Genomic DNA, 23,517 nt, shown 5'->3' on the forward strand with positions numbered 1-23,517 from the left:
AGGAAAAAGTAGGGTCTTGGGATTAGAGAAACTATTGTCAGTGGAGGAGCTAGAACCACATTAGGCTGATGGGCCTCTTCCTCTGATGTGATTCCTATGAGAGTAAATAAATCCATAGTTGTCTCATGCTTAGAGCATATTTGTGATAGAAATATAAAAATTCAGACTCCAGCGCTTAGATGATTTATTTGCATACATAACAATGATTCTTGAAATAAGGACTGAAAAAAAATGTGTGGAATGCAGCTCTGAAAGTGATATGTGAAAGAGTTAGTGTAAGCAATCAACCAGACTAAGTTCTAGTCCAAAAGTGTTTGCCAATTTACAAACTCACTCTCCATATATCATGCCCATATTTGCAACGTTGAGATTTTTGGCTTTGCCCACCTAGATGTATTATTCCAGCTGCTTTTGAATGAATGAGTAAGTGAGTGACACAGTACGACAAGTTCCAACTCTACTTATTTTACAAAAGATTTCAACAATTCTGCTCAATAAATCGACTCAACTTTGTTTGGCCTTGCCATCATTTTACAAAATCTGTTCATTTAAATTCATAGGATATATAAGTAGGTTATGAGCAACAATGAAAAAGAAAGATTAATTTACAATGAAAACCAGCATGCTGGTAATTAACCAAGACAATGTTGTGAAATGCATGGCATACTCACTGACAAGGCTGTGTTGGAATTCTTTCACTATGTTGCCATCACTTCTCTCTCCATAAAAGCTGTGCCCCATAGTGTAGTGACATGTGGTCATTAGTATTCACAAAGCAATCAGGAAGTAAATCTAAAAAGGATCAAATCCATGATAAAGTGAAAAAAACGAAGCTCATCCCAATTGGATAGCCCATCTTCAACGATAGAAATTTACATCACAGGTGGCTATTCAGCCATTCCCTGTCTTTGCTGTCTCTTTGAGAGAGTAATACATTCAATCCATTTACTACCTTTTTCACCTTGCCCCTGCATATTACTCCTTTATAGACATATATCTAGCTCTCTTGAAAGCTAATACGGATTCTGCCTCAGCTACCATACCAGCAGGACATTCCACATCCCAATAACTTTCTGTGTAAAGAATGATCCTCCTAATCCCCCTTTGCTCCTGTACTAATGATCCTAATGTGATGCCCTATAGTCTCTGTCACATTGACTAGTGCAAATGTTTTCTCCCTATTGACTCTAAAAAAAACCTCATAATTTAAAAGACCTTCATCATGTCTTCCCTGAACCTTCTCTGTCGAAGTGAAAATAGGTTCAGTTCCTCTGTAGGTCAAACCATTCATCACTAGTAAATATCCTCTATCCCCTCTCAATGGACGTGGATAGCCTTCTTAAAGTGGGCTGACCAAAACTGGAAGCAATACTCTAACTAATGATAAGTTTTTTTCTTACAACTGATGTCTATAAGAAATGAGTTTAAGGCAATGTCAGTATTGTTCCTAATGAACGGGAATTAACTAAATTGTCAGTCTCACTTAGAGGCCATATGAATGATTCACATTAGAAATGTACAGGATCTTCTTCAGTATTTGGTGACCCTGGCACTTTGTTGGATCAGAAGAGGTCCAACCTGTGCTATCTATGTCTGCTATGTGAGAGAGAGATTGAGCAGGGTAGAGGGTACTTTATGCTGTGGTCTTACAGTACCTTTTGCACCAAATACCTGTGTTTGTCATGGCAAGACTGATTTGAGTATAAATATAGTTGGTGCAAATTAATCCCAGCTCTGCTACCACACAAACCCCCTTTAAAGGTTTTTGCGTGGTCCTTATTTCCACCAGGATTTTGCCCATTTCACAAAGTATGACTGTGTTTCCTAAGCGTAGTCTCTTTTTCTAAATTTTCATCATTTCTTCTGCAGTTACCAGACACTGTGGTGGACCCACATGACACTTGGCTTCTTTTCGTAGAACATTCAGAGAAAGGGGGTAACGACAGGAGGAGAAACAAGGGAAAAATGAAAAAAACACAGGTAATTTTCCATGGAGATTGGTGAGCAGGAAGTTCACTCTTCCAATATTTTTTGTGGCACTCTCGCATTAACCTCTATTCTGTTGACACTAACTATACTAACCAGAGGCAGCCATAATTTTGCCAAATATAAAAGGCCTCACCAAGGGAAAGGACGTGCGAAGGGTTTATATCAGTGAAAGAGGCCTTGAATGTTGATCGGGGATATGTTGGAAGGGAAGATAATTGGAAGTATTAACAGGGCAACCCCAGAGAGTTCATCGTGAAAGCCCAATGCTCAGACAGAGAGGTCCAGCTCATCCACTCTGGCGTTCATAATAGCCTATGGGAGTTGAAATTTGAGTCAAAAATCTAAATCAACACCAGCATTGTAAATGGAACCAGCGAGCTCAAAAACTTGCTTTAACCTCCTTCATTATTCTTTGTACTTTGCAGCATGGTCTTCCAGGGCCAGCTGGCCCTCCGGGACCCCAGGGCCCACCAGGGCCGCCCGGGGCTGTGGTCACAAAGGAAGAGTTGCTACAGGAATTCAAAGAGATGGTGAAAGGTAAAGAACCGTTTGACATTCAATATGAACGACACTGAAATGGAGGCTGGCAGAGATCTTGTAGCTAGTTTGGATTTGTAAACTTTTTCGAAAAATATTTTTCCTCTCAATCATTTCTATATTGATTAAATGCTCCGAGACAACTTCACTTTGGAACAAGCCATGAATCATAATCACGGAATGCACTCACAGCCTTTTCTGGACTCTGCAACACTTATATCTTTGGGCACTTGTGCTCAGTTTCTACTGGAAGTGATGCAATATTGCTTCCAATTGTAAAGGGATTAGGCTAGAAGAGACTGATTTATAATTTATGAAATCCCATTGGCCTTAGGCTGAGGATAGCTCTGTGTGTGCATCACTCGTTACACAAGCAGAGTTTGGAAGATTAACCAGGATTTGTTTTGAACCATTTTCTTCCCTTTCTCTCCTGCTACCATCAGTGTCCGAGTTGACACTCCCAATGCCGTGCTGCTGTCCTTCAGATGAGATGTTAAACCGATGAGTTCCTATCTGCCTATTCTGGTGGACGTCAAAGATCCCATGGCACTATTCGAAAATAGAATGGAATTTCTCCTGGCGTCCTGGCCAACAATTCCCCCAAATAAAATTTGTCATTAGTTTCATGGCTGTTTCTGGCACCTTGCCGCGCACAATTGTGCTGCTGCGATTGCCTACAGATACACAGTCACTACATTTCACAGTAATTCCTGTGAAGCGCTTTCATAAGTCTTTCCAATGTGATAAGACACTATACCAAATGCAAGGATTATTATTATTGTTTCAGAAACCCTTTCTGGGCTACAATTCTGCAGGTGTCCCAATGCTTTATCTCATTGAAGTGGCACTGCTTAGTGTAAATAGGTAAGAGCCTAAAATGGGTAAAATAACAACTTTTTAACAAAAATATTAGTGATGGCAGAGGTGACAATAGATGAGTTTATTGTGTACTCCTATATTATTTATAGATCATTTTAGGGCAGTCAGTGACTAGGGGACCAAGATTTAAGATAGACATAAGAAGATCTTAGAATTTTGTTAAGACGTGGAATACTCTGCCAAGCAATGTGATAGAGGCAGCCTATACGGGTATCAAGAGAAATGGATAGGTATTTGAAGGGGTATGCGGATAGGCAGGACAGTGGGATTCAAAGTATAGTTCGCTCTGGCCTCGATAGGCTGAATGCTCTCCTTCTGGACTGTAAATTTCTGATTCTATGATTTCTGTGAAACTTTTTTTGTAGAAGTAGTTGAAGAAAGAAACAGGTTCGCACTGCAAGAAAAGTGCCAGGAATGTTCCGGAATGGAGGACAACCTGAGATCTCCTACTTCCCTACCTTGGGCGCTGGGCCCATATCGCAGGCTGGAGGCCGGCTTCCACTGTAAGCTCAAGGATGACATGGCCGTGGACAGGAGGAGTATGAGGGAGCTGCAGAACTTTCATATCGTAAGTAACTTTTCAACCTGAGATACTGACAAAACAAAACCAGAGTATCTGTGCAACACAACCAGTATTAATGACCATCCCCTCCCACCCTTTCCCCTTTGGGCAGTGCACTGTGTAAGACACTATACTTTTATCTAACGGACCTGGTTCAAATCCAGTCCAGAGTACATTGACCCTCCAGTCTGAGGTTAGAGACTGTTTTTAACACTGGGACCTCAACCTCTACCTATCTCAGACTGATTGGACAAAGGTCTTTTTCTGCCAGATGTTAAGAGTTCCAAGAGAAATATGGTGGGGCTTTGTGGAGTCCTGTAGCTCAGTGGTTAGAGCACTCGCTTTGCAAGTGAGAGACCTGAGTTCAATTCCAGGCAGAGGGCGAAACCTTGGGCAAGTTTCCTTACTCCACACACCTAATAATAATCCCTCCAAAAAACAAATAAAAATAATAAATTGGTCATTTTCAATCTACGACTGTTTGTGGGACATTGCTGTGCACAATTGGCTGCCGCGTTCGCCCACAAATATACAGTCAATTCACTTTACAGTATATTCTTTGAAACGCTTTGGGACGTCCTCCCGACGTGAAAAGCGCTATATCAAATGCAAGGATTATGATTATTATTATCAACTATGATCCAAATGGGCACAAGTATTGAATACCAAATGCTCCATTTCAGCATATTCTGGCACTAACAGGCAATCTAACCAAGAGAGGTGACAAGGATGGATAGGGGAGGAAATGGATAAATAATGCTTGCTCCAAACCAAGCACCAGCCTCCCAATAACAACTTGTAGGCCTCCTCCACTGGCACAGATGGAGATGGTGTAGGTCCCAACTTGATACTGTTGGCCGGTCCTTTAGGGCACACAAAGGGGTCTATTATGTACTGATTGCTAAATAAAGAAGTGAAAATATATGCTAATAATAGCACATGATCTGGACCCTCAACTTCATATAAAAGAGATGATAATAATGTTAGTTGTTATCGAGTTAGGAATCTTTCAGGCTAAAGTATTGTCTGAGCTGGAATTGGGACTAAATAGTAACGGGACTTTATATTCTCTGTGTTCAATCACCTTGGTTTATAACTTTAATTCCTTCCAAAATTAGCTATATGACCAGCTCTCAAATTAAGAAATATTGCACAAACTAATTGAATAATATTTTATATTAAATATATACTACTTCGCAGGAAAATGTTTTTGATCTACTGTCCTGGTCATCTTGTTTTCTTGCGCTTAAGTCCTGGCAGTGGAAATTTAAGCTACATGTAGATTTTTTGTATAAAAAATGTGTGTACTTTCAGAAATCAGTAGAGTGAGTTATGAAATATTGTGTGTTTCCTTTCAGCCTGAGAAAGATGGTGTATTTCTACGAGGAATTGGCCTGAATCTGACCAGCGGTCTGTACGTGGCCCCACTCACTGGATTTTATCAGTTCTCCGCAAACATCCATATCGGTAGGATATTGCGCATCAGCAGATCAATAAAGGAACCGCTTGTGTAGCCAAAACTTTGTCAATTATTGGCAAACTATTGCATTAGAGATGACTGACCTAGTCCAAATTTTGTACAGTCGAAACAACTTGTGGGATAGAGGCCCACACTAGCTTTCAATGAATAAAGTTGAGTAAAAAGGTATCCTGACACTTTATTCCAATAAAAGTTTTGTGTCATGTGGTAGGTGGTTCTTGATAAGTTAGTTGGTGGTAGATAGTGCTTGATAAGACGCTGATCAGAGGTTAAAAATATTGCTCTAGGTCATATCTTTACTGATAACTTCCTGTTTTTCAGAACACAGGGAACACCAGAGAAGGCGGCACACACGAACTCACGATAACATTCGAGTGCTCATCTGTATCGAATCTCTCTGTCAGAATAATGCGTAAGTAATAATAATTGTCTATTGCTGAACACAACCCTATAACATAACATAACATAACATAACATAACATAACATAACATAACATAACATAACATAACATAACATGAGTAATCAGTTCATGATAATTAGGATCTTTACCTAATGGTCAAAGTAGGGAGGGATAGGCAGAACACATTCATGAGAAGTTTGTAAGTTTAGTATGTTCCCAGCATGACGACACAAGGTGCAGTATTGTACTTGGTATTAGAATAACATACTAGAACAAGTGGCCTTAAGACTGGAGAGACTTACGAGACAGTGATTGTAACATACTTAAGACTCACAGTCACAGCACAGACGTAACCAAATGTCAGATTTTGGAATGAAAAATGGCAAATTTCAGAGTACAAAAAATGTCAAGAGTGATTTCAGAGCGTTAAAGCAAAAGGAAAAGTTAATGTGGGGAACAGCAGACGAACTAAGGAATTATTTGAGTGAGACCAATGAAGTACAGACTAAAAAAACTTGGATCGGTAAGAGATTAGGTCACTAATAAACTTCAAATAAGTCAAATAATAATAAGAGGTCTAATAATGCAGAAGCAAACCAAAAAATAAGAAAGGCTAAGAGTGTGTGAAAGAGAATGAATGGATGATCTAAAGGGAAATAGGGTAATAGCAAAGGTTTTTATAAAAACAACAGAGGGAAGAAAATAGCCAGAGATGCGTTGGAGCACTAAGTTATGAAGAAGACATCTTAAAAACAGAGGCTTAACTAGTACACAGACCAGGAGCAACAGAAAGGTGTGGAAGAACAACTGTATAAAGATATAAATGTACATCAGCAAAATCTAATGAAAGAAAATCATTCTTGGAGGACTCTAGTTTTATATCATTAGCTTTCCTGTTTGAGATATTGGGTCGTTTTCACAAGGTCTAACTGGAATATTATCCTTAATCTGGTTCCAACATCGACTCCAGCTTATATATCAGTCATTCCAAACTTCACAGAATAGCCATGTGGCTGGCCAGTGTCCATGAGACCTTACTTCCAGCAATGAATCAGGAGAGGGGAGAATTTTGGAGGAAAAAGAAAGGATATTTGAATGAGTGTATTGAGACTGCATAACACAACTTGCATTTATATAGCGCCCTTCATGTGCGGCAAGTTCTCGGAGCGCTTACATGTATCCTGCTGGGTTAAACTGCTAAGGTTGATGAATTTAATACAAAATCCTTTGTTTCCAAGCCCAGGTGTCGAGAAGCAAAAAAAAGTGTGTTCAGTACCTCCATAATCTCCCTGAAGCAGGGAAGAAATCGAGGGCCCAAGCTCCCATGCCTTTGTGCTGAAATGATCCAAATGAGATCTGTTTACAGGATCTGTGCAGTTACTGTGTGCAGATTATAATCTTCGCATCATCCTCACTCCCTTTCAATGTCTACAACAAAAATTCAAACAAAGCTCAGCCCTGTCTGATGATAAAAAAAAGACCCTTTCACCAGCTGTGGCCAGTCCTCCAGTCAGTCCCTGCTGATCCGGGAGTTTGATGCTGTCTTGTCCAGACAAGCAGCAACTGGAAGTGCAAGAATGAGATGTGAAATGGAGTCTTTTCTAGTATTGAACAGACTATACCTTTGTTTATTTACAGTATGCAGCCATTATTTGGATAAAGGTTGATAACTCTCCCCTGTATAATATTGAATGTCTTGTGTATCTCAGAGTGAACTTCTGTTCAAGGAAAGCAAACACTGGGAAAAGAGAATTGAACAGGGAAGAACAATTGCGCTTTCAAACATAAAATGTAATAATTTCTTCTACTTTCCAACAGCTCCCTGGAAGCAGTTTATGGCCTGGATGGTAACAGCAACATTTTCACTATGTTTGTCAGTGGTGCCCTCTATCTGCAGGTAAGAAACTCACTCACACACACAGTGAAATTTGTTCTTTTCCTCTGTTGTTTGCAGGCAATTAATAATAATAATCCTTTCACTTGATTTAGCGCCAGATCGCGTCAAAACATCTCACAGCAATTATTCTATAAAGTGTAGTAACTGTGTTAGGGTTAGGCGATAATTGACAACAGATTTCTGAATTATACTTAACCGAAGAAATACGCCAAGTAGAGGGTACCATACTGCTCATATGTCCAAGTTAAAGACAGCAATTGACAGCCTGATGCTGTACAACTGTTATATGTCTGTGTGAGATCCCATGCATTACACTACCCACTGAGTAAAAGGAAACAATTTGCTTCCACCTGGTACTGTAAGATTTAAGTGCATTTCAGCACCTGCTCTGTGCAGTGTACATACAGTGTACATACATATATCAAAGGTGAAAGATAATAATCCTTACATTTGTTATTCGTAATTTCCACGTCGGGAAGACGTCTCAAAGCACTTTGCAGGAATATATCGTAACATGTAGTAATCGTGTATTTTGTAGGCGGACATGAGGCTGTGTAGCACAGAACTAGAATTGATATTAATTAGTAACATAGGAATGTCGCTGAGATATTTAATTTATTTAAAGATATCTAAGGATATCAAATGTTTAAAAAAATAATTCTGAAGATGTAATAATAATCCTTGCATTTGATATCGCGTCAGGAGGACATCTCAAAGCACTTCATAGGATATACTGCAAAGTGTAATAACTGTAATTTGTAGAATGTATTGAACTAGATTAACACAAGTTCTAAAATTGTCCCCAGGGAAGGATGCTGCTGTGTGTGTTGTGCAATCACTCACTTTAAATTACTTCATTTTATGTCAGTTCAGTGTTAGCGTACTGCATGGACATTATTTGTGTAACTGTCATTTGTAATGAGCTGTGACAGAAAAGAGTCAAATGTGTTTAGGTAAGATTTCAATCAACACTGTGTTCGGGGCTATGGTTTGATCAGAATGTAATTTAGTGTCTCTCTGTGCATTCCAATTAGATACCAGGAGATAATGTGGCTTGTGACTGATCAGCATTATATCAAACTACACACGCTCATACCACAAAGACATGCAGGGGATGTAATCCATTCAATTTGATGTTCGGGACATTTTCTGTTTGCAATAAGTGCTTTGTGGACATCTGGGAAAAGGCATATTACTGCTCTCTCACATGGGGATGAATACTAATTGAACAAAAGTCTGAGTATAGGAGTAATACGTATTTATAAGGGTCCCTGTATGTATCACAACATAGGACCAAGTAGGAGTTAATTAATCCTTTTTGTTTGACTCAGAGTTTGTACATTGTCTAGCAAACAATGTCTCCAATTACATCGTCAATCCTCCTTTCAACAATATTGAGTTGAAGAAAACTGCAATGTTGCTGTAGAATTGATGTAAACATTAAGCCATGATCTCTCAGCCCAGTCCCAATGAAACAATTTTAAATGAGAAGTATATGTATGTTCGTGAAGTGCAAGAATGTTTCTACTACAGTATCTGTTTTTCCTTGAGACTTACCAGTTTTAAACCTCTGTTTCTCTTCTTATGGTCAAGTTCACAAATAATTTCCATACTTTAAAGGATCTGGACCATGTTCGATCTTCATTTAGCAATGAAAACAAATTCAGCTATTTGTGTCTTTCTTGTATCATGCAACTTACAACCTTAGATCTCAGATACAACCTTACGCTTATCTCTGAAATCTCCAATGCATAAATGTTAATTTGAAGCTCGGCCCCAAATTGCACAGAATGTTCCAAATGGTGCCTCACCAGTCATAGCAAATGCAAGGATTATTGTTACCTAGATCAACTGAGAATCGTTTGTTTTTAGTGATATCAATAAATAGCTAGTGGGCCCGAGATGCTCGCTGGTAGTTGATCCAAAGCTTCACATTACTTGGAAGAGTAATGGTTATGAATAGAGTGATTAATTCAGTAAAGGCATTCCTAATGATTTCTTTCTCGTCTTTTCCACAGGCATTGCAGTACATTTCTGTATTTGTTGAAAATGGATCCAGCTCTCCCGTCACCATTCAAAATGGCTCAGATTTCACAGGAATCCTCCTGGGCATGTAAAAACAGTTGTTGTCTCCGGTACCTGAGCCTGCCTGAACCCCTTCCCTCCCTCCCTCCCCATCCATGCCTCACTTTGCCCCGCATGCCATATCGACCAGGAAGCAGACTTATTGTAACACTGAGAAAAGAAAGGACGAGCTCAAGGAGTGCTGGAGATCAGAAGACATTAGCTGGATTTTTGATCTAAATCCTTTGGATATTATGGAGAAATGTTTTCATGTATTGTTCTTACATTTTTTTCTCTGGATCAGTGCCTAGCCTGTCGGTCACTCGGTCGGGTCCTTTCAAAACTCTTACAATGCCAGGAAGCTGTTTGCAATTTGAAGTGGCCTTATGGATTTCTAGTAATTTGAGTATTTTCAGGATGAGGAGGCCGTGTTTTTATCAAGAGTGCAAACTCCATGGGGCTTTTTAACTCTCCCCTCCCGCCCTATGTTCTGTGACTTAAAACGAAATACACCGTACACCGCGCTTTCCTTCCTGGAAGTCTGTCCCCAAAAGGTTCCTGCTTACAAATCCTCTTTTTTGAAAACAAAATAGTTTATGAAATTTTCAAGTCACAAACCTGCTGCCCTGTTCTAAGCCTCCTTCTGAGGTTTTGTACATCTGTTTCTTGCTGCTTTGGGTTTTGTATTAGTCCTTTGCTAATTACGCTGCTCAATCCTGCTACAGGCACCAACAGCAGTCAAGCTGTCGTATTGTTTTCAAGAAACAAAAATCACGGCTTTTGATGAATTTCTACAAATTAGCAGGTTTGTGTGATAGAAGTTTCCTTATTGTCACATCTTTTTCCAGAGTATTGGAAAACTGGTTGACATTTATGATTGGCAAGAGTAACAGTTTTCAAACCCATATGAATGTACCACTGTAAGGCAAACACTTAAACTCCCCTGGTGGCTTAGAAAGTAAAAGTAAGGAACTTGAGCCAAACAAACCAGAAAGGACCCAGGTTCAGGTCAACACCGTGATAAACTAGTTGATTTGGGAGCTACAATTGGCCACATGCATGGGCTCAGGAGGGGAGAAAAATTAACAGGAGGTCCTGCTTCTACTTACTAACCAGTGCCTCCTGCTGGGAAATGCACGTTGGTGGCTATCAGGTGGAGGACAGCATCAGCCTCAACCAACATGCCCCCAAAGTTGAACCTCACTGTCACAGACAGTCATTGATTCGACACAGATACTTGGGAAAATGGAAAAATCAGATTTCATATTGCCTGAGATTACAGGATCACTCACCGATTTCCATCATCCGTGATTTTGTTCGGATGCACAAAAGGAAAAGGTCCAGGATCTTGTGGATCAGCACATATTACAAAGCATTCAGTATTGATCTTTGAGTGCTTGTTTCACAATGTTCCACTCTGTAGTTTGCTAATCCCAATAACCCAAATTCGGAAGGCTTCCCTTGAAGAACAAAGGTCAAATTGCAGAGTGAGTAACTCCAAAGGGCTCATCACACATCTCTCATTGGCATTGATGAAGTCCAACGTCAATCTATGTGATGAGAAATGGTGTGTTCTGTAGGAGATGTTAAAGAAGGGAACAAAATATAAGTAAATACCGAACATGCATTGGGGAGAGACTGTTTGCAGAATGCAAACCATAGATTAATGAAAGGGCACATTACTAACCATTGATCAGCTTGTTCATAAGAGATTACTTTCTGCGGCAATTTTAAGTTTAGTTACGTGGAGGTTGATGATTGTTGGATTGATGCTGATGGTTTTATGATCCTGTATAAAATGAAACAATCAACAGGAAAAAAAAAAGGAAGGGAAATAGTAGATCGGGAATCAGAGAGGGACAAACAGACTGGATTTGATAGAGGTGGGGAATCCTGCGCAAAGAAAGGATTAAGAGAGGAAATGAGAAAGAGAGAGACAGTGAATGAGGCAGACCTGAAATTTGCAGGAAGGATACAGAAATAAAATGGGGTGAGGGAAGAGGACAATCTCAGTAAAAACAGATGAATCTAGGAGAGAAATACATTGGGAAAGTAAGGTGTAGATTACTAACTTTGAGGGTGATCAAGACAATGAAATTCCCACCACTACCTCTGTAAATTCCTATTGTTTTCTTTACCTACAGTTCTTCAATGATTAAACACAGATATAAAGCGATGTTTTGCGGTTAAATAAGATTATTGTAGTACAAATATGATTATAAACGTTTGTATAAATCACAGTTCAAAAATATTGCAGTAACCATAACAGATATCAACTCAATTTTACAGTGCAATTAATTTACATTAAACACTTCAGTCTCTCTTGCCACTTATCATGCCACCTGTACCCTTAAATGCATAACTGCTGTATTATATATACCAGAGAGTACATTTTTCTGTGATAAATTGTAAAATATAGCTTGGAAATACTACATGTCTCATATCATCCAATTACCTCTCCAGATCCTAACACAGCATCTCATGCACCTTTGGATTTAATTTATACGTTTAAGTCTCATCACAGGATGCAATATACATTCAGACCGATCTCAATGTCCCTATTATATCTTCACACTACATCTCATCATTCCAATTTGAACTTCATACAAGCATGTACAGGACTGAAGACAATTATTGCTTAAGTGGCCAATCCTAAAATTCATCCAACTTCCAGCACATTTTCATATCTCATTACAATTACTACTTTAGTCTCCACTTACACCCTCAGATCTCACCCCAATTAGAACCCCAATGCAGAAGAAGGCCATTCGACCTTTGGTGTCGTTGCTGGCTCTTTTAAGAGCTATCCTATTTATCTGCCCTTTGCCCATACCCTTTTTAATATATTTGTCTCGCTCCCTTTTGAAAGCTAATATGGATTCTGCCTCAACATCTGCTCCCATCAGTATATTTCATATTCTAACTATTTTCTGTGTGTGAAACAAAATTCTCCTAATTTTCCCACTTGCTTGTTTGCTAATTATCTTAAATTGATGCCCTCTAGTTACTGACTCACCAGCCAGTGGGAATACTTTCCCCCTATTGACTATCCAAACCCCTCACAATTTTAAAGACCTCTATCAGTTCACCCCTCAAGCTTTTAGTTTCAAAAGAAAAAAAGCCCTGTTTCCTCCAGTCTCTGCTCATAGGCCAAACCACGCATTCCCAGTATAATCTTAGTAAATCTCCTCTGCACTCTCTCTATTGACTTGATGTCTTTATTCCAAGTACAATTCTTCCAAGTGCACCTTCATATTCTCACCTCATGAGACCATTATGCCCTTAATGCTCCATTAACACCCCTCATTGGGTCAGTGCACTACACTGAGAGGAATCTGTTGCCTCTTACATATTGAGCAATTCATAGTTAGAACAGCAGCACAAGCAGTGAAACAATGGAAGAAATAGCACAATTATAAGTCAAGGTAAACTAATAACTGGGACATTACTCAAATAAACTACAAACTACATCCACCCAAATTATTGATTCATATACAACTTATTGCATTTACAGTGACCCTCACCATGGAACGTTGTGACAGAGTGCCCACTGTTATAATAGTTGTCTTTAAGAACTACAAAACCCATGGTTCAGCTGCAAGAGAGTTCCTGCCCTTTGGGCATTGATGATTACTCCTCCCTACTGTTAACAATGATGCCTGAACACCACTTTACTGGTAGCATCAATCCCAGAACTGTGCAACAGCAGCAAATTATAAAGGTGGTGGGGGGAAGTGAAGCACGTTCTGGAATTAATTGGCCCAACAAGTCTGACCCTTATTTAAAAAAATAAAAAATGTTGACAGTGGAACTCCACAGCATGCCACTCAGTATCTTAAAGGGAACGATAGGTTAATGTTTCGGACCTAATCTTTCATAAGAACAAACCTTTACCTCTTTCAGCTGCTGAATAACCTTCTGGACATTTCAGGTTACATTTCAGATTTCCAGCATTTGCATTTTTTAAAAAAATTTGGGGCCTTTTCAGCCTTCTCCCAATGTAGAATTTTCAGCCTGCATCCAACAAGCATGTTGTACAAAATAGAGAGAAGAAAAACAAATGGATTGAAAACCGCTCACAGCAAGCGACATTCAATAAAATAAAATTAAAAAACACAGCGACATATATGTGAAAGCTAGACGTCTATGAACACTCATTTGGCAACAAGGTATTCGCTTAACGAAGAACAAAATGGGTGTAGACTTCATCCATATGTTTCAGTGTGACTGATGTTTATCTGGGAAATGATTTTAATTAATTTGAAAAACACAGTTGTGCACATGTGGAAATACATTTGGTTCTTGAATGTTAGCAGAGAAGGTGCTGGGCACCAAAAATGAGGGGAAGAGAGTGGGGCTCAATAATTCAACCAGTAATAGCATTAGGCAGATCTTAGAGTGGGAAAATACTTGAACGAGACCTCCAAATCTTGCCCTGTGCTGCGAGAGCAATGTTCTGTGTATGATGTGGCTGTGTTGCAAAATATCTCATATCGCTCACACCCGTAACCAACTCGTGACACTGGCATATCCTAACAGTAAACTGTGTGTACCCACCGATGCCATACTGTGATCTGACTGGCAGGCACTACATTCCTGGTTTTAATGTCTTACCCTTGTCGTGCTTATAAACTGATAATAAAGGTCTTCTCTGAAACCTAACATCTGTGTGTCGAAGATGACAATCAGATTCAAAAGTGAAGTAATTGTGGGCTATAATGAGGAGACTTTGGGGATATAATGTACAGATTCTGGGATATAATTTTCCTGATGATTAGGAGCAGATAATTATTATCGTCCTACATATTTGATATAGTTCCTTAACATGTATTGGAGATGACTTCACAGGATTTACTGTGAATTGCAGTGATTGTGAATTGTTTTAATAATAATAATTGTGTATTTGAAGCAACAAATTTTGATTACAGCAATGTCCCACAAACAGTCATGAAGTGAAAGACCAATTTTATGTGGATGATTGTCATATTCACCCACTTCTTCTGCCTACCAGATTACTTGTACCATTCTTTACATCGCTTCATATTATTGTATTTGCGAACAGTGATAATTTTTCTATTCTAAACAGAAACAGCATTTATGGTCAAGCTTTCTTATGAGTCTGGAAATCCTAATTATAGTCAGACAAGGTCCATTTACTTTATCAATCTCATGCAAATCCAAACATCTAATTAGGACTTTAGCTTAATCTTGAGTTTTATGAAGTCAATGAAAATGAAGGTAGAGATTATACTGATTCTTTTGGAAAACTCCTGTCATATACAACTTGTTATTTTTAAATCTAATTATACTTGCAATTGATAGGATAGCTTATATTGAAAATTACAAAGTGCTTCACATGAAATAGTGTCTGTGAAACCAATTGCAATGTAAATTTCAGTACTAAATTTCAAATTGTGAACTACATTTAAATTTAAATTACTGTAGTGTACTTTTTATCTCTTAGATGACATAATATGCAACAATTTTTTAAAAATTGCACTTTAATATGGTCTATCAAGCGTTCAGTTCAACACATTATTCATTTTCTTCATGTTGCTAGCTTTTGTAACCATTAGCTTCTAAATCGTTGCTGATTTGCTTAATGGATTATTTCTGACTGATTAATCTGTCCTGGATTCTCCCATCACTCATTCATGAATGCTGAATACTGTATTTTCTTTCACAATCCAAGCAAGCAGCTGGTGCTCAACCCACTTGATTTCTTACCATTTGTTCTTGTTTCAGATCAATGGCGTGTATTCACATAGGCTTCCCATTTCTGCCTGTAATTCACCCTGAGTATTCATAACACTCAAGGCAAACAGCTACCCTATGTAAGCAGGATTTGAATTGTTTGTCTAGTCCCCTAGCAAAGGAGATTGAACCAGTGTAAATTTTCAGGAACTACAAGGTGTGTTAATGACATGAACTGTGAACATAATATAGATTGAAGTGATGGATAAGAAAGTAAAAATATATATATTTTTAGAAAGATCAACCCTACTTACCTGCCTTCTCTCTACATTCCTCAATATACTCTTTCTAGAAAACTATCAGATTCCTTTTTGAACCCTTTCGAGTATTGGTAAGTCACCTGACATAGGGTGAGAGAGGCATTCGCAGGAATGTCAGGCTGCGTATTACTCGGGCTCCACCAATAGAGGCTATAAGCATTGCCAACCTTGCATCTTGGCCAGTCAATACTGGGTCGTGCCAGAGAAGAGCTGCATCCCCCCACCCCCCTCTACCCACTCCGCAACAAGTCTTTTATTCATTATAGCAAACAAAATACATGGAATGAAACCAGCCTTGCAATATCACGAGGCTGAAGCTGTCCAGCCACTTCAAGCTGGTGCACTCATTATTTTCAAAGTATGTGGGCTGACTTGGGGGGGGTCAGCTCAGTGATGGGATAGGAGATTCTGCTCAGCCAGTCTCTGATAGCACAGGAGAGATCAGCACAAGAGATAGCCTCAGTGTGGCGCCTGAATCTCCTGCTAGACAGAACATACTGTAGCACTGTGCTCCTGGCAAACACAGCTCCTCCTGCATTATTGATCGACAGATTTACTACAGTCCAGATTAAGGGCTCTTTAACCCTGTCCCATTCACAACAGCCCTAGTGCTGAAGAGACACTGTTCTCTCCCCAATAGTGGAGTGAGAAAGAGAGGAACAGGGGAAATTTCCATTTAAGGAATTTCCCCTGTTATAAGACCATTATGTTAAGGCATCTAAATTTACCAACTGCAGAAGATCGTTCAGATTCAAAGCCTAATTTAATGGTTTGATGATGAATACAAGGGGTCATCTTGGTGACAGCGATATTGCAGTAATCAATCTGTACTGTAGAGTCTTTGTCAAGCTCTGTAAAATACTGTACAATATCTACTAATGTGGTTTAGTGGAATCACGTCTTGATTTAATACCCCAACAAGTGAAAACCTCCTGTCTAACAGCCATATCTATTTTCTATTTTCCCATTATATATAATAGTCCTCCCGACACGATATGAGCTATACAAATGTAAATTTGTATTGTATTTTGATAATGGCACCTCTTTATGTCATGCGAGACATCCTCAAAGCATTTCACAGGATTTACTGTAAAAAGTAATGATTGTGTAAGTGCTCCAAGGTGCTACCCTCAGTGAAGGATGCTATATAAATGCAAATTATTGTTGTGTGTTTGTAGGTGAGCATGGCAGACAATTTGCGCTCAGCAATGTCCCATAAAAGAGCCGGGAAGTGAATGACTAATTTTATTGGGGAGATTTTTTGTTCAGCACGTTAACAATGAATCAATTGGGCTTTAACAAGGTTGCTGACAAACATTTACAGACATAAGCGTAGAATGAACAATTTGCGAGCATTTATGTTGAATTGTGCATCAGTGAATAGAAAGTGATAGCCCTCAATATCTGGACAGTGATTCATTCTTAGCATTTGTCATCATCTACCATCTGATCAAAAGTGATTCTGCAAAACACATTAGGTGCAGGGTAATGAAGGGCTTTGGAAGATATTTCGTAGAAAATAGAGAGATATTGATTTTTTTTCGAACCATTACCACTTCAAACAAGTTTCGCTCTGCTTTACCACAGCGACTAATTTACAAAGAGGCTCCTGTTGGCGAGACACAAGATAAACACCATATATTTAAAAAAATAGCAAAAATACAGCCTTATCTTTTAAACAAATACAAATTTGCAGATAAAAGTGCGGAGGCTCAGTCGAAGGAATATTTAATTTCAAAAGCTATAGGTTACGAAAGGGAGGGCTGTCTTGAAATAACACTTGACAGAGTCCTGTTTAGGAATTCTATTCTTTAAAGACTTTCTACAAACAGTTTGAATTATGGCATTCTGCTTTCTCACCCTCTCGGCTGCCTGCTTTTGATGGGGTGGTTTTATTTGTTGGGTGGGAGTTGAATCATCCATCTTACAGAAAGATGAGGCTACATATCAATCAATATGATGGGCATTTATCTCAGACACATTTTATTCTGTGCTATGTTGAAGAGCAGCTTAGGGCAGCTTAGGGTGTATGAGTCTAGGCTTGAATTTGGGTTGTACCTTTGCAAATCTATCTGGATAGAAGAGTCATGTGCCAGGGACACATTTGGATCAGCAGTAGAGGTTTCACCTTGAGGAGTATGGATCCTCAGTGTTACTATTATTAGCCTCAGCTGAACATTTAGTGAGAATTTTTTTAAGGGGCCGTTCAGGAAGACTTGACATGTCAACATTCGGTGGATTGTCTCAGCTTGGTAATATAACAACCTTTAGATCTTGCTTCCCAGGATCAGCAAGTCGAGTGCGAGTCAGGAGAGAGATCTACTAAACACTATAGTGTCGTGCTTAGGATCCCACTAGTTACCTGGAATTCTGAGGTGCTTAGCACAATATAGCAATCTACAAACTACGTAACTGACCTGGTACTTTTATTGCCAGGTCACTTGTACTATCTGGGATTTCACACATGCAGCTTTTAGGGTGTCCCCTTTTTCCAGGAGTGAGTTGATTTTCTGTAATTGATGCAGCAAATTTCTCAGCTCCTCTCTTGGTCAGTATGAAGGCTTTCTTGTTCGAGTGTCTCGATCCTTATTCCAGATGCTTTTGATTTTGGAGGGCTTGACTCATCTTGGCAGAAATTGCACAAAACTTTGCTGTCCTCTGAGGGCTGTCTGAGTGTTTTTCACAGTAGCACTGAGGAGCGATTAATCCCCTGTTCTATTAAATTGGGCTAGATTTGAACCACAGGGAGAGTAACTCTGTGTGCCTAATAGATAATGACAGGTCATGGTGGCATGCATCTCAGGGAGATGTAAAGTTTGACTATTCATTTGGTCTGACGTGACAAAGACATGTCAAGTTTCCCTGCTTTGTCCCCTTAAAATAGTTCTCACTAAATGTTCAGCTGAGGCTAATAATAATTATAATCCTTGCATTTGATATAGCACCTTATCACATCTTTGAGACTTCTCGAAGTGCTTCACAGAATATACTGTAAAGTGAATTGACTGTATATTTTGTGGGCAAAACACAACTCCTTTTGCACCGTGCCTACTTTTGATCAGTCCCAGCCAGTCTTCCAGCCACTTGGTGTTATTAAGACTTTAGTTTTTCATCTTTTCCATTGCCTGTTTTTAATTGGGGGAAATGTAACGAGACTCCTTCCTTTAAAATGTTAATAGCAATCTTGACATGGTGCTGAGGAGATGCTATTGTTAACCGGAGCTGGGTAATATATTTTTGTAAATCAACAGAAAGATGTCTGCCAGGACTTGATGAATTCTCTAAAAGAATCCCAAAAATGATAGATTAAAACAATTAAACAACTTGCCAGAGCCCCTGCTACTGCTCAAGTGCAGGCCAAAGCCTCTCAGATTACTTTGCAGAGATTGCTCCTGATGACCCCACTGGCCTCTCAAATGACAGCCGCTCCGCTCCAGGCAGCATTTCTCTGGCTTCTTATTGATTCTAATAGTCTTAATAGAGAAAATAGGCTAGGACGTTCAAGCCAATCAGTCTGCAATCAGTCTCTGGGTCTCCCCAGCTGGAGCCAAGCAGCAAGGCTTGGTAAACAGTCAGGAGACTGTAAACAGACCATCGGAGCCTGGAAAGTTTAACAGATCCCATCCTGTGCAGTCTGTGAGAGATGCCTCTTCCCTGTGCTCAGTAACTGCTGTACCATATTAATACCACTCTGACTGACAACCACATAAAACAGTATCTAATTGCTCCCACTTATCTGTCCCATCACTCACCAATTTCCCCCCAGAAATCCTTTTAACCCCTCACCCTTACCTCTAGAAACTCTGCAACCTCTCCATTATATTAAGGTTGGAATCTCTCATTTTGGGACTAATGTCTTAATCAATTCAAATTGAATCCATCTAGTATGCAGGGCAATGAGATAATATTAGCCTCTATACTGTATATGTCAAAAAAGTAAACATCAAGTGTAACTGAATTGAATTGAATACATTTGAAACAAGAATAAAAGGTGGGGAGGTCATTTATGACATCAAAGAAACCAACCAAACAAACAAGTAGGTGGCAAGAAGTTCTGTAGTCTACTCTATCACCAGTCTACTCTATCCCAGAGTTTCCATTTGTCTATATCCACTCACCTATCCATTGCCACCTTTCTGTTACTCCCACTCAACAGTTCAAAACATTATTTTTATTCCTCAATTTTCTAATACATATTTTTCAGTTTAGTATACTCTCAAATAGGATACTCCGGTTTATAAATAGGGTCTTTTGATCTCCAGGTCAGTGTAATACGAGTTTATGCCACCAATTAAACTGAAGATTCTATGAATATTTTTTCGGTGTCATTGAACATGGTTCCATCAATATCACTCCAGAGGGACTTGATCTGAGATTAGCAGGAATTAACACGTTTTCTCCAATGGGCTCTTTTGCCATAACTAATCTTTAATAAGATGGGGAAGGGTAGTGATGGTGGACAGATGGGCCAGGTGCAGAATCTTGCATTGTCCAAGGCTGATGTAAACATGATGAAAAATAAATTAACCAAATGCAAGAGTTATTCTAATATTGTAACCAAACTGCAATTGAAGTACCAAAGGCATCCATGCTGAACTTTTTTCATGACACGTTCCAGATGACAGTTTTATACTCTTACATCCATAGTGCTGCTCAGCAATTTCATTCTTAATAGTTCATTCAATCTACCTGTTTAAAATGATTGAATACTCCCCCTCCCATTTATAGATTCTAATGATCCTTTTATACTAGTCTATTAGAAGCAATGGAAGCAATGAATGCAACAGTCATTCCAGTGGTATAGTAATTCAGAGAGAGACATTATTTATATGTATTCAGTCTGATTGGAAGACTGAGAATGAGCATAATTAGATACAGCATTGAACTCTGCTTGTTAACTTATGAATGTTATTATAGAGCCAGAAATGGCAATTAGGTTTCTGATAGCATGAAGCATTTTTAAGAGCGATCAATGATCCACCCGAAACTTTTAAACCCACATTTTAAAATATAAAGTTCATTGGAATCATTGTAGTACAACCAGATTCATGCAGTGGTGTCAAACCACTCTTGGCAAGGGGTTGAAAATCAATGCCCAGAAACTGGATTTATGCTGCACTGTTAATGTCTAATTGATGCTAAGAGTGCTATATAAATGGGCACTAAATTGAGCCTTAGCCAGAACGTTTGTTATATGGCTTCACCACACTTTAGGTTGGCAGCGAGTGCATTCCATATGTTCCAAATTCTACACAGTAGGATTGCCACGTCTGTCCAAGCCATCACACCTTCCAGGAAAGTTTGTCTTTTTTTCCAAACATTAAAACTCAGCAACAACTTTCCCTGGGACTCCCAATTGTACAGAATATCATTTTCTTATCACATCTAGCCTCATCATTTCTTGTTTTTCTTTTGTTAATTCAAGGACTCTCTTATTACTGTGGCACTGCAACTCAAAACCCTCCTATATGCCTACTACCACATTCAAGGGCAAGTCTTTACTGGCACTATTGACATAGACAATACTAAAGCATTCTGGTTGTATCACCAGATTCACTACACAGAACAACATGGTATTATGTGTCTCTTTTGCAACTGCAATTCTCTATGTAAATGTCTTCATTGCTTCACCCACCTGGTTGCCAATGTAAAGATTTTATTTACTTGCTTTATTTCTGCATTATTCACATGAAGATGAATATTTGGGAGGTCCCCTTTCTTTATAATTGCCACTGGCTTTGTCTTTTAACATTTTTTGTTTATTTCTTATTTATTTATTCCAAACTGACCTGGATTTCTTTGTTTAATAATTTCTTGTTCAGATCAGCAATTGGTAGTGTAGCAATACTATACCTTAGATTGCTCAACAGTTTTCCATTTTTGAAAGGGTGGCGGGTGTAGATTTGATAGTTGCTTTCCAAAAGAAATTGGATAGGTACTTGAAAAGGAAAAAATTGCAGGGCTATGGGGTAAATCAGAGGAACAGAACCAGTTTGATATCTCTTTCAAATAGCTGGCGCAGACATAATGGGCCGAATGGCTTCCTTCTGTGCTCTGTGATACTATGATGTCCAACGTCTAAGTCATGATAATGAATGCAGAGGAAATGTTGGAAAGATTGGGCAGTAAATCAGTTTACTTTCACTCCACTTCTGATTCTTGTCCATTTTTGTATCTCATTATCCCCTCTCCTTGGTTCTTGATGAAGAAACCACTGACGATGGAAGAACTAAATCTCATGAGACTGAGAGCAAAGTGGTTTTAACTACAAGAAACCAGATAAAATCATAAAGGTAAATACTCATCGATGCACAAGAAAAGTGGGTGAAAGAACCATGCAATCAATTACTAGATCGAGGCACAAGAGCAGAAAACGCATAAAATTAAAGAGCTAACAATCAAAGAGAAGAATATTTGATAAATTGTATTAAGAATAGATGTTTTAAATAAGAAGCAAGACTTCAAAGCTAGCTGGCAGAATATATAGAATTTTATTCTGAATCGAGATCTGAAGAATATGATTACATTCAGAGGATGGCATAGCACATTGATATGTCTAAGAACTATTTTAGAACATCTTCAAGAAAGAAAATTCTGGAACTTTTTTGCCCCTAATAATATTAATAATAATGCTTGCATTTGATATAGTGCTTTTCATGTCTTCTAGACATTCAAAGCACTTCACAGAATATACTGTAAAGTGAATTGACTATATATTTGTGGTCGAAACGTGGCAGCCAATTGTTCACAGCAGTGTCCCACAAACAGTCGCGGATTGAGTGACCAAATTATTTTTTTTAAAAAGGATTATTATCCCTGGAAAAGCGATCTGACAATCAATAACAACCGGGTTCCTACTTACTGCTAGGTAGGTAAACAGAGGCGCGTGGAGTAAGGAAACTTGCCCAACATTTCGCCCTGCCAGGAATAGAACCCAGGACTCTTGCTTGCAAGGCGAGTGCTCTAACCACTGAGTTACAGGTCTCCACTAATGGAATTAAGAGCCAGGAGTGGAGTCTGACACATCCTTACATACATACAGAACTGTCCATAAACAACAGCTGGCTGTAATACATATCTCTTGTTGATGCAGTCTTCATCTCAGAAGATGCTTCTCTGTTGGACTTCTTTCTTTGTGGCACGCACCCCACACCCCGCTGAAAAAACTTTAAAAATAAAATTGAACCTCATTTACATTCTCTTCCACCCTTTAGAATTGAGGGGGATACATGGAGCAAAACAGATTTTATAAAACCCGTGATACAAACGTAAGATTTTAAATTATTTTTTAGCACATTATATTTTGCTGTGACTTAATAACCTAGCTATTTTTTACTTTGAATGTGCATGTTGGTTTTTTTTGACCCTCTAATTTTCTTTCCTCCTAAAACCACATTAACTTATTTTTTCATCCAGTGGGACATGGTTTCTCAGACACCTGGCTCCCTTCAATTGTATATCTATTACCATATTCATGTTGAGCCTTGACAGTGAGTAATGGCAGGGTATTCAACTGAGGAAGGCAATAAAGCCAAGCACGATTCCATCCTCACTTGACATCCACAAGCACCTACCAGTAGGAGGCTTTTGGAACTGTGGTTGATTTTCCCCTCTGACACAGGGACACTGAGACGGATTTCAGCTGCCCAAATGAAATCAGCTAAATTAACACTGGTTCTCATTTGCAACTTTCT

General features: G+C 38.9%; 1 protein-coding gene across 1 annotated transcript in view; it reads left to right on the forward strand.

Moving 5' to 3' along the window:
- The window catches only part of LOC103187453 (adipolin), a 29,338-nt gene extending 17,600 nt beyond the window's left edge, over positions 1-11,738 (forward strand). Inside the window, exons 2-8 of the mRNA XM_007906996.2 lie at positions 1,870-1,980; positions 2,415-2,526; positions 3,771-3,973; positions 5,326-5,434; positions 5,769-5,859; positions 7,667-7,745; positions 9,764-11,738. Of these exons, the coding sequence (XP_007905187.1) occupies positions 1,870-1,980; positions 2,415-2,526; positions 3,771-3,973; positions 5,326-5,434; positions 5,769-5,859; positions 7,667-7,745; positions 9,764-9,862 (804 nt within the window). The 3' untranslated portion in view covers positions 9,863-11,738. The remainder of the gene's footprint in view (positions 1-1,869; positions 1,981-2,414; positions 2,527-3,770; positions 3,974-5,325; positions 5,435-5,768; positions 5,860-7,666; positions 7,746-9,763) is intronic.
- Positions 11,739-23,517: the final 11,779 nt, after the last annotated feature.

This window comes from Callorhinchus milii, unplaced genomic scaffold, assembly GCF_018977255.1.
Source record: "Callorhinchus milii isolate IMCB2004 unplaced genomic scaffold, IMCB_Cmil_1.0 Scaffold11, whole genome shotgun sequence".
Taxonomy (NCBI): domain Eukaryota; kingdom Metazoa; phylum Chordata; class Chondrichthyes; order Chimaeriformes; family Callorhinchidae; genus Callorhinchus; species Callorhinchus milii.